The 16526-nt window shown below is 42.9% G+C and overlaps 1 protein-coding gene across 2 annotated transcripts in view; it reads left to right on the forward strand.

The window, feature by feature from the left end:
• The window catches only part of LOC127567418 (uncharacterized), a 180158-nt gene that overhangs the window by 46766 nt on the left and 116866 nt on the right, over positions 1 to 16526 (forward strand). For both annotated transcript variants that reach the window (XM_052010304.1, XM_052010305.1), the window contains exons 5-8: positions 706 to 794; positions 9281 to 9380; positions 14267 to 14310; positions 15887 to 15964. In XM_052010304.1, the coding sequence (XP_051866264.1) occupies positions 706 to 794; positions 9281 to 9380; positions 14267 to 14310; positions 15887 to 15964 (311 nt within the window). The remainder of the gene's footprint in view (positions 1 to 705; positions 795 to 9280; positions 9381 to 14266; positions 14311 to 15886; positions 15965 to 16526) is intronic.

Consider the following 16526-nt stretch of genomic DNA (forward strand, 5'->3'; position numbering starts at 1 on the left):
TAGGGTGGTGAAAAAGGCATACAGGTTGTTTGCCTTCATTTGCTAGTGCAGGGTCTAGGAGCTTTGATGCAAACTTACGAAACATTAGAGACACCACAGCTGGAGTTTTGTTGGGGGGGTGGAATGTTTCATTATAAGGGGAGACTGGATAAGCTGGGTTTGTTTTCCTTGGAGCAGAGGATGCTGAGGGGGACGTGGTAGAGCTATATAAAAAAACACTTTTTCCCCTGGCAGAATTGTTTAAGACCAAAGGACGTGATCAAGGACAGATTTATGTGAAATGACCAGGAAGTGGTCATTTGTGCGTTTCACTCCAGAAAAAAACAATTCTCTGAGCTGAGAAAATAGCTTTATTCAACTGATCTTCTAGGCAATGCTGTTGAGTTAACTTTTGCTCCAAGACATTGTCAGAGCTAAATTAAATTAGAATTTGAATGTATGGTTTACTTCCACAGATTAGATCAGTGATGCAGCAACATGCCTCAGTAAACAGTGCCTGGGTGGAAAATCTTCATGTATTTCTGTGGTCCTTCTAATTACAAGAACTGATTGAGGAATCAAGATCATGTAGAGTCATTAGCCAACATAGGATTGTAGCCTGAATTTAGGACAGGTAGTGACTGCGCAGATGTAATTCAGTGACTTATCGGAGTTAAGGAAGGTAGCAATGATGAGCTATATCCACCTTTTTATCTTTTTTGCCAGAAAGATATGTTAAAAGAAGTGGGTGTCACGGACATGTATAATGGAAGTTCTTTTCCTGCAAATGTCCAAAGCATGAATGCATATCTAGGGTGAGTATTTATTGTTTATATGAAATCCGGGGTTAAATTAAATCTGTCCCTTTCTCAGTTGCTAACAACTGCTCAACTCTTTCAGTTCAAAATGAGCTATAGGTCCTCCCCAGGTTACAGCAGGGCTCCGTTCTTGTGAACTGTTTGTAACCTAGACAATTCGCAAGTTGAAAGTGTTGCCGTGAACCGAGTTCCCACACAGCAGAAGATGCCTGCAGTAGCCGACAAATCCATCCCGCTGGTCTCCCAAATGCTCGTTCATATGTACGGGCTGAATGTGATTCAGGCGTTCGTAAGCTGGGGAGGATCTGTACCACGGTGTCATTCTGTCCAAAATTAAAGTGCTCAATTGAATTTTGCATGGATCCTGAGTCAATATTTTAGAAATAATGATGCATAGTGTGTTCACTGAATCAAATTTGGCACTAGTGAAGGAGATGTAGGCCAGAGATTGTGATTTTTTTAAGAACAAATATACATCCTTAATAACGGAAAAACTGTTATAATCTTGCTAATTGACTGTGGATGTATGGGCTGGGACTTTGCTCCTCGTTGATTTGGAGTAGACTCAAGTGGAATTGGCATTAACCTTTGTCAATTATTCCTGTTTTTAGAACATGCTGAACGGAGAGAGAATGTATGACATTGATAGGACGTTAATTCTGGAGTGAATGGCATATGCTGTTAAATGCACATAAATGTGAAATGCTACTTTTTGTGAGGGGAAAAGGTCAAAGTGCTTTTAAAGAAGTGTGTCACTCACATACTGCATTGAATTATGAGCCTAGGTTCTGTGGGTTCAGAGGAGACTAATGAGGCGGTGATGGGAACCACAGAATCTTCCACAGATGAAGCAGAAGGTGCCTGAAGGGATGGGTGGCTGGATAGTCAGGGAGTTCCTTGTGCCATTTCTGCTGGTCTTCCATGTGTTGCAAACACATGGACCCGAGATTCTCAATGCCATCCCGATCATTCCTTCTTCATATTGTTTAAGTTCGTCTTGCGTGCTTCATGACTTGAGCTCAGCATCCAAACATCCACAAAAGTAAGCATCATCTGCATTCTGCAGCTTGAATCCTGAGATTACAGTAACATTAGTTTTGAAGTGGGGGTAATGTAGATTGTAAGTTTCCCATTAGTCCTGTAGATTAGTTGTATTCGAGCAGGAAGTTTGTTGGAGGTGAGGTTCAGCATTGCAGCAAGTGAGATTGAAAAAAATTCTTGGAAAATGTGGCACCCTTGCTTGACACTAGTTTGCACTGAGATTGCCTCTGTTATGGACCTGTTAGGATCACACCTTGCATGCTATCATGAAACAAATGAAAGAAAGAGCATTGCAGCAGGCAATTGAATTTGAGGACAGTGCTCCACAGTCCATCTCGGTTGATGGACTCAAAAAGCTTTAATGAGATCAGAAAGGGCCATGTAAAGTTGTTGGTATTATTCCCTGTACTTTTCTTGCGTGGTGAAAATCGTATCCACATTGCCTCTGGATGGATAGACCTATGCTTTGATTTTGGGGAGCAGCTCTTTGGCCATAGGGCAGAAGACCCTGATGACGATTTTCCCAATTGAAGGACATTATGACCCCCTTCTGGAGCTACTGGATCTGTCTCATTCCTTCAAGATGGTCTTGATTATAGCGCCACTGAGGTCCACTAGCAAATCCTTCTATATGCAGATGTGGACAATAAGAGTCTAGATTCATGACTGAAACTCCTCATCACCAAGATAAGGAGACACTGACTCAAGAAGGCAACATCCTTCATCAAAGATCCCCACCATCCGGGCCATGCCATCTTCTTGCAACTACCATCAGGCAGGAGGTGCAGAAGCCTGAAGTCTCACGCCACCAGGTTCAAGAATGGCTGGAAATTTCCCTTCCACCATTCGATTCTTGAACCAACTGGCATAACCCTAATCACTACAGTTTAGCAACACTATGACCACTTTGCACTAAAATGGACTTTGCTTTTTTTTATTCTGATTGTGTTCTTTCTCTTAAAAATTGTGTATAATTTATGTTTAACATGTTTTTCTTGTGAATGCTACTTATATTATGCTATGCGCCTGAGATGCTGCTGCAAATAAGTTTTTTATTGCACTTCTGCGTACATGTACTTGTGCGTATGACAATAGACTCGAGGTTGACTTTGACTTCTATCTGCTCCCAGGCCAATGGCCTTCTGGAGCTCCCGGTTGTCAGCCATTTTAATTTTCCTCCTTATTCCCACATCAATATGTATGTCCTCGGCATCCTCCACTGCCAGGATGAGGCTAAATGCAAATTAGAGGAACAGCACCTCATATTCTGCCCGGGTAGTCTACAACCCGAAAGCATGAACATTGAATTCTCCAACTTTCAGTAAACTGCTACCCCTCTGTCCCTTTTCTCTCTCCTCCTGAGCTACCCAGTTCCTCTTACACTCACCCCACCCAGCCCCCTCTCCCATCACCCTGTTTCTTTCCCCACCTCCACCCACTCCATCTGTCCATCACACCCACACTTCTTCCACTGCCTCTCCTCCGCCTGCAGTTCCCAGCTGCCCTCCCCACCTCCCTTGATTCCATGCTCCACCTTCCTCTCCTATCAGATTCCGTCATCCGTAACTCTTTGTCACCTCCACTTATCACCTCCCAGTCTCTGTCATGATCTCTAGTCTCTCCTCCTCCATCTGCCTTTCATCCCCTCCTCACCTGGATCCTCCTATCACTTGCCAGCTCTTGATCCACCCCTTCCCTTCACCTTTTTATAAGAGCTATCTCCCCTCTTATCTTTCAGTCCAGATGAAGGGTATCGATCCAAAACGTCGACTGACCATTTCCCTCCACAGATGCTGTCTGATCCGTTGAGTTCCTCAGCATCTTGTTTGTTGCTTCAGATTCCACCATCTGCAGTCTGCTGTGTCTCCTTCTACCAACAATCTTGTCAATTTACCAAGGAAGATAATCAAGAAAAAACTTACAGGCAGAGAAACTGAGTTAATTAAGGAGAGTCAGCACAGATTTATAAAAGGCAGATTGCATCATAGTTGAAGCAACAGAGAAGATTGTTGAAGGGAATGCAGTGTAAGATGTAAGACGTGATCTTACACCCCTCCTCAGTCTACCAATCACGTTGAACACCTCTCTCACCACTCCCCTTCCTCTCTTTATACTGGCCATTTCATTTCTAAACCCTCAGTCCTGATCCATGTTGTGCCACCCTTCAAACCACACCTAAGACTACCTAACTCCTTCCTCCCACATATCCCTCTAACTTAAATTCCTCCGTATGCTTATCTAACAACCTCTTGAACTTGTCCAATGTATCAGCCTCCACCACCACCCCAGGCAGCACATTCCATGCACCAACCACACTCTGGGTGATAAACCTCCCTCTGACATCTCCCTTGAACTTCCCACCCAATACCCTAAAGCCATGTCCTCTTGTTTTGAGCATTGGCGCCCTGGGAAAGAAGCATTGGCTGTCCACTCTATTTATTCCTCTCAATATCTTGTACACCTCTATCATATCTCCCCTCATCCTCCTTCCTTCCAATGAGAACAGCCCTAGCTCCTTTAGTCTCTCCTCATAATCCATATGCTCTAATCCAGGCAGCATCCTGGTAAATCTCCTCTGCACCCTTTCCAGCGCCTCCACATCCTTCCTATAATGAGGCGACCAGAACTGGACACAGTACTCTAAGTGTGGTCTAACCAGAGTTTTGTAAAGCTGCATCATCACTTCGCGGCTCTTAAACTCGATCCCCCGACTTATGAAAGCTAACATCCCATAAGCTTTCTTAATTACCCTATCCACCTGTGAGGCAACTTTCAGTGATCTGTGGATATGGACCCCCAGATCCCTCTGCTCCTCTACACTGTCCAGAATCCTGCCATTTACCTTGTACTCCGCCTTGGAGTTTGTCCTTCCAAAGTGTACTGCCTAACACTTCTCTGGATTGAACTCCATCTGCCACTTGTCAGCCCAGCTCTGCATCCTATCAATATCCCTCTGCAAGCTTTGACAGCCCTCCACACTATCCACAACACCACCAACCTTTGTCTCATCTGCAAACTTGCTAACCCAGCCTTCTACCCCCTCATCTAAGTCGTTAATAAATATCACAAAAAGTAGAGGTCCCAGAACCAATCCCTGCGGGGCACCACTAGTCACAGCCCTCCAATCCGAATGCACTCCCTCCACCACAACACTCTGCTTTCTACAGGCAAGCCAATTTTGAATCCACACGGCCAAGCTTCCCCGGATCCCTTGGCCTCCGACCTTCTGAAGAAGCCTACCATGTGGAACCTTGTCAAACACCTTACTAAAATCCATGTAGACCACATCTACTGCACTACCCTCATCAATCTTCCTGGTTGCCTCCTCAAAGAACCCTATCAGGCTTGTGAGGCAAGATCTTCCCTTCACAAAGCCATGCTGGCTGTCCCAAATCAGTCCATGTTTCTCCAAATGCTCATAGATCCTATCTCTTAGAATCCTTTCCAACAGCTTACCCACTACAGATGTAAGGCTCACTGGTCTGTAATTCCCTGGACCATCCCTACTACCTTTTCTGAATAAGGGGACAATATTCGCCACCCTCCAATCCTCCAGTACCATGGACTCAAAGATCCTAACCAACGGTTCAGCAATCTCCTCCCTCGCCTGGGGAATATTCCGTCAGGCCCCGGGGACTTATCTGTCCTAATATTTTCTAACAACTCCAACACATCCTCTCTCTTAATATCTACATAATCAAGAACATTACCCTCACCTACACTGTTCTCAGCATCATCAAGACCCCTCTTCTTGGTGAATACTGAAGAGAAGTATTCATTGAGAACCTCACCCACTTCCACAGCTTCCAGGCACATCCTCCCACCTTTGTCTTTAATCGGACCTACCTTTACCCCAGCCATCCTTCTGCTCTTTATGTATGAGAAAAAAGCCTTGGGATTCTCCTTAACCCGACTCGCCAAAGCCTTTTCATGTTCCCTTCTCGCTCTCCTCAGCCCTTTCTTAAGTTCTTTCCTTGCTACTCTATATTCCTCACAAGCCCTGTCTGATCCTTGCTGCTTACACCTCATGTATGCTGCCCTCTTCTTCCTAACTAGTTGTTCCACCTCTCTCATCACCCACGGTTCCTTCACCCTACCATTTCTTCTCTGCCTCACCGGGACAAATTTATCCCTAACATCCTGCAAAAGATCCCTGAACATCGACCACATCTCCATAGCACATTTCCCTTCAAAAACGTCATCCCATTTTACACTCCCAAGTTCTCACCTTGTAGCCTCATAATTTGCCTTTCCCCAATTAAATATCTTCCCATCCTCTTTGCTCCTATCCCTGTCCATGACAATTCTAAAGGTTATGGAGCAATGGTCACTGTCCCCCAAATGCTCACCCACTGATAGATCTGTCACCTGACCCAGTTCATTACCTAAAACTAGATCTAGTATGGCATTCCCTCTAGTCGGCCTGTCAACATACTGTGTCAGGAATCTGTCCTGGACACACTTAACAGACTGCGCTCCGTCTAAACCTTTGGCACTAAGCAGGTGCCAATCAATATTTGGGAAGTTGAAGTCTCCCATTATAATAACTCTGTTATTTTCGCATCTCTCCAAAAACTGCCTCCCAATCTGCTCCTCAGTATCCCTACTGCTACCGGAGGGGCCTATAGAATACTCCCAGGAGGGTAACTGCCCCTTTCTTGTTCCTAACTTCCACACATATTGACTCTAGAGAGGATCCTTCTACATTATCTACCCTTTCTGCAGCTGTAACAGTGTCCCTGACCAGTATCGCCACCCCTCCTCCTCTTCTACCCCCCCTCCCTATCCCTTTTAAAACACTGAAAACCAGGAATACGCAATATCCATTCCTGCCCCGATGTCAGCCATGTCTCTGTAATAGCCACAATATCATAGTCTCATGTACTTATCCAAGCTCTCAGTTCGTCTCCATTATTCCTGATGTTTCTCGCATTCAAGTAAATGCACTTTAACCCATCCACCTTCCTACTTTTGTAGCCTGTATTCTGCTTCTCCTTCCTCAAAGCCTCTCTACCTGTCAGATCTGCCTTTTCCCCATCCCTTTCTTCCTCTGACCTACTCCTCCAGTTGCCTTCCCCCTCGCAATCTAGTTTAAACCCTCCTGAACCACCCTAGCAAACCTGGCCACAAGGATATTGGCCCCCCTTGGGTTGGGGTGTAACCAATCCTCTCTGTACAGGTCCCACCTTCCCCAGAAGAGATCCCAATGATCCAAAAATCTAAAACCCTCCCTCCTGCACCAACTTCTCAGCCACGCATTTATCTGCCATCTTCTCCTATTCCTACCTTCACTATCGTGTGGCACTGGCAGCAATCCCGAGATTGCTACCCTCGAGGTCCTGTCCTTCAGCCTTCTGCCTAGCTCGCTAAACTCACTTTTCAGGACCTTATCCCTCTTCCCACCTATGTCGTTGGTACCAACATGAACCACGACTTCTGGCTGTTCTCCCTCCCGCTCTAGAATGCTGTGGACCTGATCAGTGACATCCCAGACCCTGGCACCTGGGAGGCAACATACCATCCAGGATTCATGCTCACTGCCACAGAACCTCCTATCTGTTTCCCTGGCTATTGAGTCCCCTATCACTACTGCCTTCCTCTTCTCCTCCCTTACCTTCTGAGCAGCAGGACCGGTCCCAGTGCCACAGACCTGGCTACTGCTGCTAGGCCCTGGCAGGTCATCTCCCTCAACAGCCTCCAAATCGGAGAACCTGTTACTGAGGGGAATAGCCTCCGGGGTCCTCTGCTGTTTGTTTTCTTTTTCCTTTTCCTTCCCCTGACAGTCACCATTCTATCTACTTCCTGGACTCCAGAATTACCTGCTCTAAGGGGGGTGACCATCTCCTTATGTACAGTATCTACAAAACTCTCCCCCTCCCTGATGCTGCGCAGTGTTTGAAGCTGTAACTCCAGCTCATCGATTTTGAGCCGAAGTTCCTCCAGCCTCAAGCACTTAACTGTAGATGTGGCCATCGTGGACCGCAGTAAGGTCCACGAATTCCCACATCAAGCAGCTGCAGCACACCACCATGTCGTCCATCTGAACTAATTCCTTTTTTAACCCCCTAGTTTTTCCTACTTAAAGATTTGTAACAGATACAGGTTAACCTTACCTTTATCTACCTACCTACCAGCTACTCACCTGTCTTGCCCCTTTACGCCGAAGCCCCTTAAGCCAAAGCCCGACCACTCTGCTCCCTTTCACTCTGCTGCCTGCTCCAATGCTGCCTGCTGGATATGGCGGTTTGGTTTTTAAACTGCCTGCGCCGTGTCGGCACAGTCCAGCCCCCACTCTTCCCGATTAAAACTTATAAAACACTTAAAAAAGAACCTTATAAAAATCTAACCCTAATAATAAGAACCCTATTAAAAACTAACCCTTATAATTAAAACCCTATTAAAAAAAAGATAAAAAAGAAAAACTTATCTGCTCCAAAGTCTTCTGAAGCGAAACCCACAAAGCCTGTTTTTTTTCTCTCCTCGCTTTTTAAACTGCTCGCGCCACACCTGCACAGTCCAGCCCCCACTCTTCCCGATTAAAACTTATAAAACACTTAAAAAAGAACCTTATAAAAATCTAACCCTAATAATAACGACCCTATTAAAAACAGTCGACCAGGTTGGGAGAGTGCAGGTGTACTGGAATAGTCTTGGAACAAGGACTGTTCCACATATCCAACAAAAAGACAAGCATAGCTAGGGTCCATGCAAGTGCCCTTTGATCTGTAGAAAATGGGAGAAATTGTAAGAGAAGGGGATTCAGTAATTCAACCTAATGGTATGAATATTGAATTTTCCGATTTCAGGTAACCCACACCCCCGGTGCTCTCCTCCCACACAAACCTGCCTGTCCATCTAGTTTTCTTTTCCCTTTGTTCATCATTTCCATCCCTTCCCCCCCCCCCCCAACCTGATTCCATTTGCCAGTTGTTCCCTCCCCATCAGGCTCTACCTATCACCTACCAGCGCCTGTCCTGCCCTACTTTGTATTACTATATACTAGCAATCCTTCTCATGCCTTCTCAGTCCTGATGCAGGGTCTTAACCCGAAACATCGTTTTACACCGTTTTCCTCCACAAATGCTGCTTGACCCACTAGGTTCTTCCAGCGCCTGTTTCTGCTTTAAAAAGTTTCTATTTTGAGGGCGGATACACTTTGGTATAATGGTAGCCCTGCTTCATGTGTTTATGCATTTCCTGTGCAATTTGCAAATCCAGTTTGATCATGTTTTTTTATTTACAAAAGATGATGCACTTAGAGCATCAGAAATTAAATGACCCAATTTCATGCTCATTTTATCAGCTAGTAAATATTTATAAAAATCTGAGATAATCTGTATGTGAATATGATATGTAAACTTTATTGAGGCCTTTAATCTCATCCAGCTCTTCTGATCAGTATTTGGAACAATGAATAATGATCACTTATGTTATTTGTATAGTGCCCGACCAATCAGCAGAGCTCTGGATCTTGGCGCTGATGTGGTGGTGACTGGCAGATGTGTGGACAGTGGTATCGTTCTGGGACCTCTCATTCATTCTGTAAGAAACTCTCTGTATAAATATAATCCAAGCTTTCCTGTTGTCATAGCAAATCGTGCATTTTTTGAATGGAATGTTGACAGTACATGTGAAGGAAGTATGAGCAAAAAGGGAATTTATACTTGTTTAAATTAGCTATGTTTTCTAACAGATGTAAAATGTGCAAACTTTAGACAAAATTATAACAATTTTTGCATTATTGTAGACCATTCCCAATAGGAGTGCTGTGGTTTAAACAAACTAATGTTGTAAATGAGCGGCTGAAAAAATAATATAAGTGCAGCACCTTTCATGATGTCAGATTGTCCCAAAGCACTTTTCAGCCTACAAAATGCACATGAAGTATAACTGTTGTACAAATGCAGCAGCTAATTTGCACACAGACAGTTATCACACAAATATGAAAATACTCTCTGTTCATAGTCTTGATTATGGGTTAAATATTATGCAGGATGCTGAGGTTAACTCTTCTATAACATTTGCTCTGTAGTACTGTAGTTGAATAAGTAATTCCATTGAATATCTGGTGACTTGACCAAACAGGGCAGTACATTTTACTGTACTGTGTAAGTAATTAGCTCTGGCATAGAAATTGAAACCTCTGATTGCTTTTTTATAGGTAGACTAAATTGCTAGTCCAGAGAAATCTCTATCTTGAAGTATGTTAAGTTCCAAATGTTTGAATCAATTTCACTATATATTCTAAGCTCAGATGAAACATTGATAATGAGTTTGGTTGTGTGTTCGGATCCCATTCCAGAGGTATCTAAAACTATAGGGCAAAGGTATAAGGTGAGGAATAAGAGGTTTAAAGGTAACCTGAGGAAGAATTTTTTCAGCCTGTTGGTGGTTGAAATCTGGAATGTACTGCCTGGTGCACTCACAGCATTTAAGAAGCATCTGCACTTGAATCACCAAGGCATAGTAGACCATGGACCAAGTGCTGGTAAATGGGATAGGTACTTGATGACCATAGTGGGTTGAATGGCCTGTTTTTGTGCTGTGCTGAATGACCATTTGTCTCTGTTTTTAGGATAAACAGCAAGGAGATTTAAGGAATTAAAAAGGAAACTTGAAGGAAAAGTATTCCAAGATCAAAGAATTGTTTCAGTAAATGTAATTTTTTGGGGGAGAAGTTATAGATTTGTATTTAACATGACAGTTTATAATATCCAAACAGTGACTTGGATCAGTTTAGTCTTTTAGTGATATAATACTTCTAGACTTCCATGCCCTGGCAAATAGACTTTGACTATCTATCCTATATGTGCTCCTCATAATTCTGTAAACCTCTATGGGGTCACCCTTCAGTCTCCTTCGCTCCAGGGAAAACAAGCCCAGCTTATCCAATCCCGCCCCCATTGCTAAAGTTCTCCAATCCAGGGAACATCCTGGTGGATTTCCTCTTTCCAGCACAACCACATGCTTCTTATGGTGTGGCGATCAGAACTGTTCACAATTCTCCAAGTGTGGCCTGTAAAGTTGTAACCTTCTTCACCACCTGTGTGGCCACTTTCAGGCAACTATGGATTTAAACCCCAAGGTCTCTCTGTTTATCAACATTCCTCAGGGCCTTATTTGACTTCCCAAAATGCATCACAGTGCACTTGTTGGGATTAAGTTGCATCTGCCAATGCTCCACCCAATCTTGTCATCTGATCTATATTCCACTGTAGTCTTAGCCTTGCTGTCCAAAACACCGATTTTCATGTCATCCACAAGCTTACCAATCATACCTCCTACATTCACATCCAAGTCAGTACCGTATGTCAAACAGCAAATGCCCCAGCACTGATCCCTGCAGTACACTGCTAGTTACAGACTTCCAATCAGAAAAACATGCTTCCACCACCACCACTGCCTTCCATCACCAAGCCAATTTTGGATCCCATATGCCTTAACCTTCTGAACCAGCTTATCACATGGGACTTTGTCAAAGGCCTTACTTAAGTCCACAGAGACAATATCTACTGCCCTGCCTCATCAATCTTCTTAGTTACCTCCTCAAAAAACTCAATCCTGATCAGCTCTCGTACATAAATCCTATCCCTTAGAATTTTCTCCAATAATTCCCCTAGTACCAACGTATGGCTTGCTGGCCTGCAAAAAACCCTGCTGCCCTTCTTAAATAAAGGAACAAGATTAGTTTTCCTCTGGTTTTCTGGTACCTCACCTGTGGCTAACAAAGGTGCAAATTCCTCCCTAGCTTCCTAGCCTAGATCTCATCTGGCCCTAAGGAGTTATCCACCCTTGTGCATTCTAAGACATCGAAGATCTCCAACTTCTTAATACTGACTGCTCCAGAATATCAACGTCCATATCTGAAGTCATTATCTTCCACATGCTTCTCCTTGGTGAATACAGATGAGAAGTATTCAGTTAGGACTTTGCCCACATCCCCTGGCTCCACATATAATCTGTCCTCAGCTATAGAATGTTGTGGGATTCTCGCTTCCCATATTCCTACTTTCTCCCCATACCCATTGAAGCCTTTTGTATCTAGAAATAGATAGGGCCCTGGGAAGTGTTGTAAAACAGAGGGACCGAGGAGTACAAGTACATCATTCCCTGAAAGTGGTGTAGCAGATAGACAGGGTAGTGGAGAAGGCTTTCAGCACACTGGCCTTCATGAGTCAGTGCACTGAGTATAGAAATTGAGATGTTATGTTCCAGTTGTACAAGACGTAGGTGAGGCTGCATTTGGAATATTGTGTTCAGTTTTGGTCACCCTGCTATAGGAAAGATGCCGTTAAGCTGGAATGAGTGCACAGAAGATTTATGAGGATGTTGCCGGGACTTGAGGGACTGCGTTATGGAGAGAGGTTGAGCAGTGAGCAGGTTGGGACTTTTTTCATTGGAGTGTAGGAGAATGAGGGGTGGTCCTATAGAGGTGTATAAAATCATGAGGGGCATAGATAGGGTCAATGCACATAGTCTTTTTCCCAGGGTTGGGGAATCAAGAACTAGAGGGCATAGGTTTAAGGTGAGGGGAGAGATTTAATAGGAACCTGAGGGGAAACATTTTTGCTTAGAGAGTGGTCAATATATGGAATGAGCTGCCAGAGAAAGTAGTTGAGGCAGGTACATTAACAACATTTAAAAGGTACTTGGACAGGTACATGGATAGGAAAGGTTTAGAGGGATATGGGCCAAACGTGGGCAAATGGGACTAGTGTAATGGAAATCTTAGTTGGCTTGGACCAGTTGGGCCACAGGGCCTGTTTCCATGCTGAGTGACTCTATGACTCTTAATCTGTCAGTCTCCTTATTAAATGTATTCAGCAACTTAGCCTCAACAGCTTTCTATTGTGGAAAATTCAACAGGTTCAACACCCGGTGGAGTAATGGAATTTCTCTTTATCTCAGTCCTAAATATCTTCACTGAGACTGTGACCACTGGTTTTAAACACTCCTTCCAGGGAAAATATCCTTCCTGCATCCAGCCCATCAAGCCCTATCCAATTTTTATACATTTTCTCGAAATCTCCTTTCAATCTTCTAAAGTCTAGTCGAACAGGCCTAGTTGACCCAGACTCTCCTCGCGTGATCCCTGACATCTGTCTGATGCCTGTTGAACCTTCTGTGCCAAGTATAACTTTTCATGTTAAAGGAAACCAAAACAGCATCTATTATTCCAGGTGTGATTTTGTCAATGCTCTTTAAAGTTGCAGTGAGGACTCCACAAGGGAGGCATTATTACAGGTAAATGACAATTGGCTTAGTGAAGCTGAGCCAGCAGAGACATTGCTCTTGGGAGAGTTGATACAATTGTGTTGCTATATGTTCGACAGGGCTATTGGTCTTTGTATGGGCATACTTACGTGCCTCTTCCCCTGGGTGTCCAACTTTGCCTTTGTTGCTCGCGACACATGGTCCCAAGCCCCCACTCAAAAAATGCTGCTGCCAGTATGATCACTGAGGCAGCCATTGAAAAATATATTAATTAAATATATTTTGAACTAAGCTTTAAATCATAGTATAAAGCGACTCAGAACACTAGGAAAAGTGCCGAAGTCTTCTCTGGGCAATGTTGAAACTGGCTGCTGGGTTTTCCATTCTTAAGTGAGTTATCCTTTAATTGCCATTCCAACAGAGCCCACAGCACTTGGGAACCTGCTTTTACTGTGACAATCAAATGGCAGTCATGTTGGGAACCTGTAACCTCCAATTTATGTGGGCAAAACTGGAAACTGAAAATGCAGGAGGATTGAATCACTTATGTGTTTATCTGATGGTGAAAAAAATGTTAGATGTGTTAGCATGGATCAGACTGGAAGTGCCTAGTCAAGTTTAGCAGTTGATACATCACAATCCTAAAGTAGTCATAATTGCAATCAGCTCCAAGTGATATCAACTTTCCATCATGTAGTGGTGAAAAATCTGTGCTATGCTATCTAATTTCTTGGTAATCATTGCTTTGGGAATTCTGGTGAAGAGTCACAAACCTATTCTCATTGATACAATGATTCATTCTCCAGCATTTGTGATTTCTATTTCAGATTTCTACCACTTTATTTGGATCTGCTAATTGGAAAGCAATCTACATAGCCCTCTTTAGCTATTCTGTGTACCAAAATGTCGTGGTTGACTCTTCGATGCACAACAAGAATTGAAAGGTTTTGTTACAATGAGTTGCAACAAATTGCTGAGCAGTTTGTGTGCTTCAAAGGCACATTTTTGTGTCTTGCTGTTAACCTTTTTGAAAAAGTTAGATATTATTTCAAGGCTTTATGTAACTGATTATCATTAGGTTATGTCTGGATCTTGCTTGTTGTAAAAAGTTGCATGAGTCAAATAAGTTTTCTTTCATTTTTGCTAGTTTTTTGCTCTGTTTTATTTTAATTTCTTTAGTTTTGTTAACATCCTGATTTCCTATATTATTTCAGTTTGGGTGGAAACAAAATGAGTTTGACCTGTTGGCTGCTGGAAGGTAAAACTTTTCTTTGTCTTTTGTATTAAGATTCTGTGCTCCTCTGCCCTTTTCTTTACCACCCACCTTCACAGTTCTAGGGATATTATTTCTTTTTAAAACTAATTACACTTTGTTCATTATTAGTTGAAAGTAACTTGCATAGAAGAACCCTTAGTGTAAGTGGATTTCTGTGAATGGATTAGGGATTTTTTTTCAGAAGATATATTTAATGAAAACGCATTATGCAAGTTTTTATCCTCATAAACACTGATTGAAGCATAAGTAACTTGAACATTTTTGCCAGATCGTATGACTGATGAAAAACATTGATGAGGAACGCCAGCATCATAGTGTTTTTCATCTAGGTTCCAGCATTTTCTATAAATGTTCACTTCCTGAGATTAGATAAATGGTTTCTTGCAAAGAACATATGTGTAAACACATAAAGACCTGAGCTTGCAGCAGTGTGGGTGCTACTGTTCCACAAAATTGTACCCTAATCAGATCATGTTTTTCTTGCATTAATAAGCCAGCCAATTTCTTAATCAAAAATAAAACACTTTGACATAAGTTAAAAACATTATTAACAACTACTACATGTTTTTCCACAACTTTTATTGTTATAACTTTTTAAAGTTTTTACCAAAGTATGACATATCTGAACCAAGTAATTAGTTTTGACTTAGACATTTAGGGATCAATATTAAACCCATCTCCTTCCCACCTTGCCACTCCTTGTCCCAACCATGGGTAGAAAATGACTGAGGATGTGGGGTCTAAAAATTAAACACCAAGGAATGCATTGTCAGGTCCTAATTTAGGGCCTGCTGCCATTTTTGCAGTGGCTAGTGATGTGCTGTGGAAAGGCAAGGCCGCTCTTTACAAAATAACAGACAGAGTACAATGGTGTATTTGGGATTAACAACTGGCTGCAAAAGCAGCATTTTAGGTCATGCAGATGAATGAATAGGAGTAGGTGTCACTCATTGCAAAGTCACTCATTGCAAAGTCAAGGCTCTCCTGATCACAATGTCTTCTCCTTGTTGCAATTAGCCCAATGATATCCCAGCCCCTTCCCAATCTCTCTGTCTCTCTCTCTCTCTCTCTCTCCCCGCACACCCCCTCCCTCTCCTGGTTTTTCCTGTCAATGTGGTTGGATGCAGTGAGAAACAGGTGTTAATGACTTCCAGCACCACCAAATTCCAAGATTGCTGATTTTCCCCTCCCCCCAAGGCCACTCTCCTTTCAAAATTATAACTCTACTTCTATTCCTGTTGCTTCTCTGTTGTCCACATCATTCTTATTGACATCTTTCAATGAGGTCCCTAGATTGTGTCAATTTAAGTGGAATTTGTCATTGTGTTCCATGAACAAAGATTGCTAAACTAATTTCACACCAAATCCTGAAGCTAGCAGAGGATGAAGGTTTTCCATCCTTCGTTCTGGGTTTGATTTAACAAAAGCCCTAGAGGCAATAGAGAGCTAGCTTGCTCATTACATTACTGATTTCACTGGATTATGTATTTTGCATGCTAAATTTTGTTTCTGACACATTTCTGAACTTTAAGAATACATGTTTTCATTCGGTATATAGTCTTGCAGGTCATCTGATTGAGTGTGGCGCCCAGTGTACTGGTGGAATATTTACAGATTGGCACAGAGTTCCTGACTGGTATTATATCAACCTTTACAATTTTTCTTTTTTCTCCAAAAATTTGTATTTTTCTCTTCTTTCTAATTTTAATGTATACTTCATGGCATAGAAACTCCTTGGAGTCTATACAGGCATGTTAATATGGTGCTATGTTGTAGGCCAACAGAAGGTTTTTTTTGAGGGCATGGCGGTGCAAAATTCTACAGGGCACTATGCCTGAGCCCTGAATACAGTAAATTGCAAGTCCAAGTTGCAGAGTAGAGAACCTCAGGGAGATTGGGGGAGTGGTCAGATCATTATTTGGGAAGTTGATAAGGACCTCAAGGGTCAGGATAAGTTGGGCCATGGGGAGGATGCCTGGCTTGTGACTGGGAGTGATGGAGTTGCAAGGGAGTATTTGGTGAGGATTGGGCTAGTGATTTGATGGACATGGGGTAGATGGGCTCACTGTCATTAAAGGTGTCATTAAGAATGGAGTGGGCAATAGAGAAAATAAAACAACTGGAATAAAAGTAGGATGAGATTGGAATTTCTGGCCAGGTTTGAGCTCGTGCTTAGTGGAGATGCTCTGGGGTATTGA

This window comes from Pristis pectinata, chromosome 2 (genome assembly GCF_009764475.1).
Source record: "Pristis pectinata isolate sPriPec2 chromosome 2, sPriPec2.1.pri, whole genome shotgun sequence".
Taxonomy (NCBI): Eukaryota; Metazoa; Chordata; class Chondrichthyes; order Rhinopristiformes; family Pristidae; genus Pristis; species Pristis pectinata.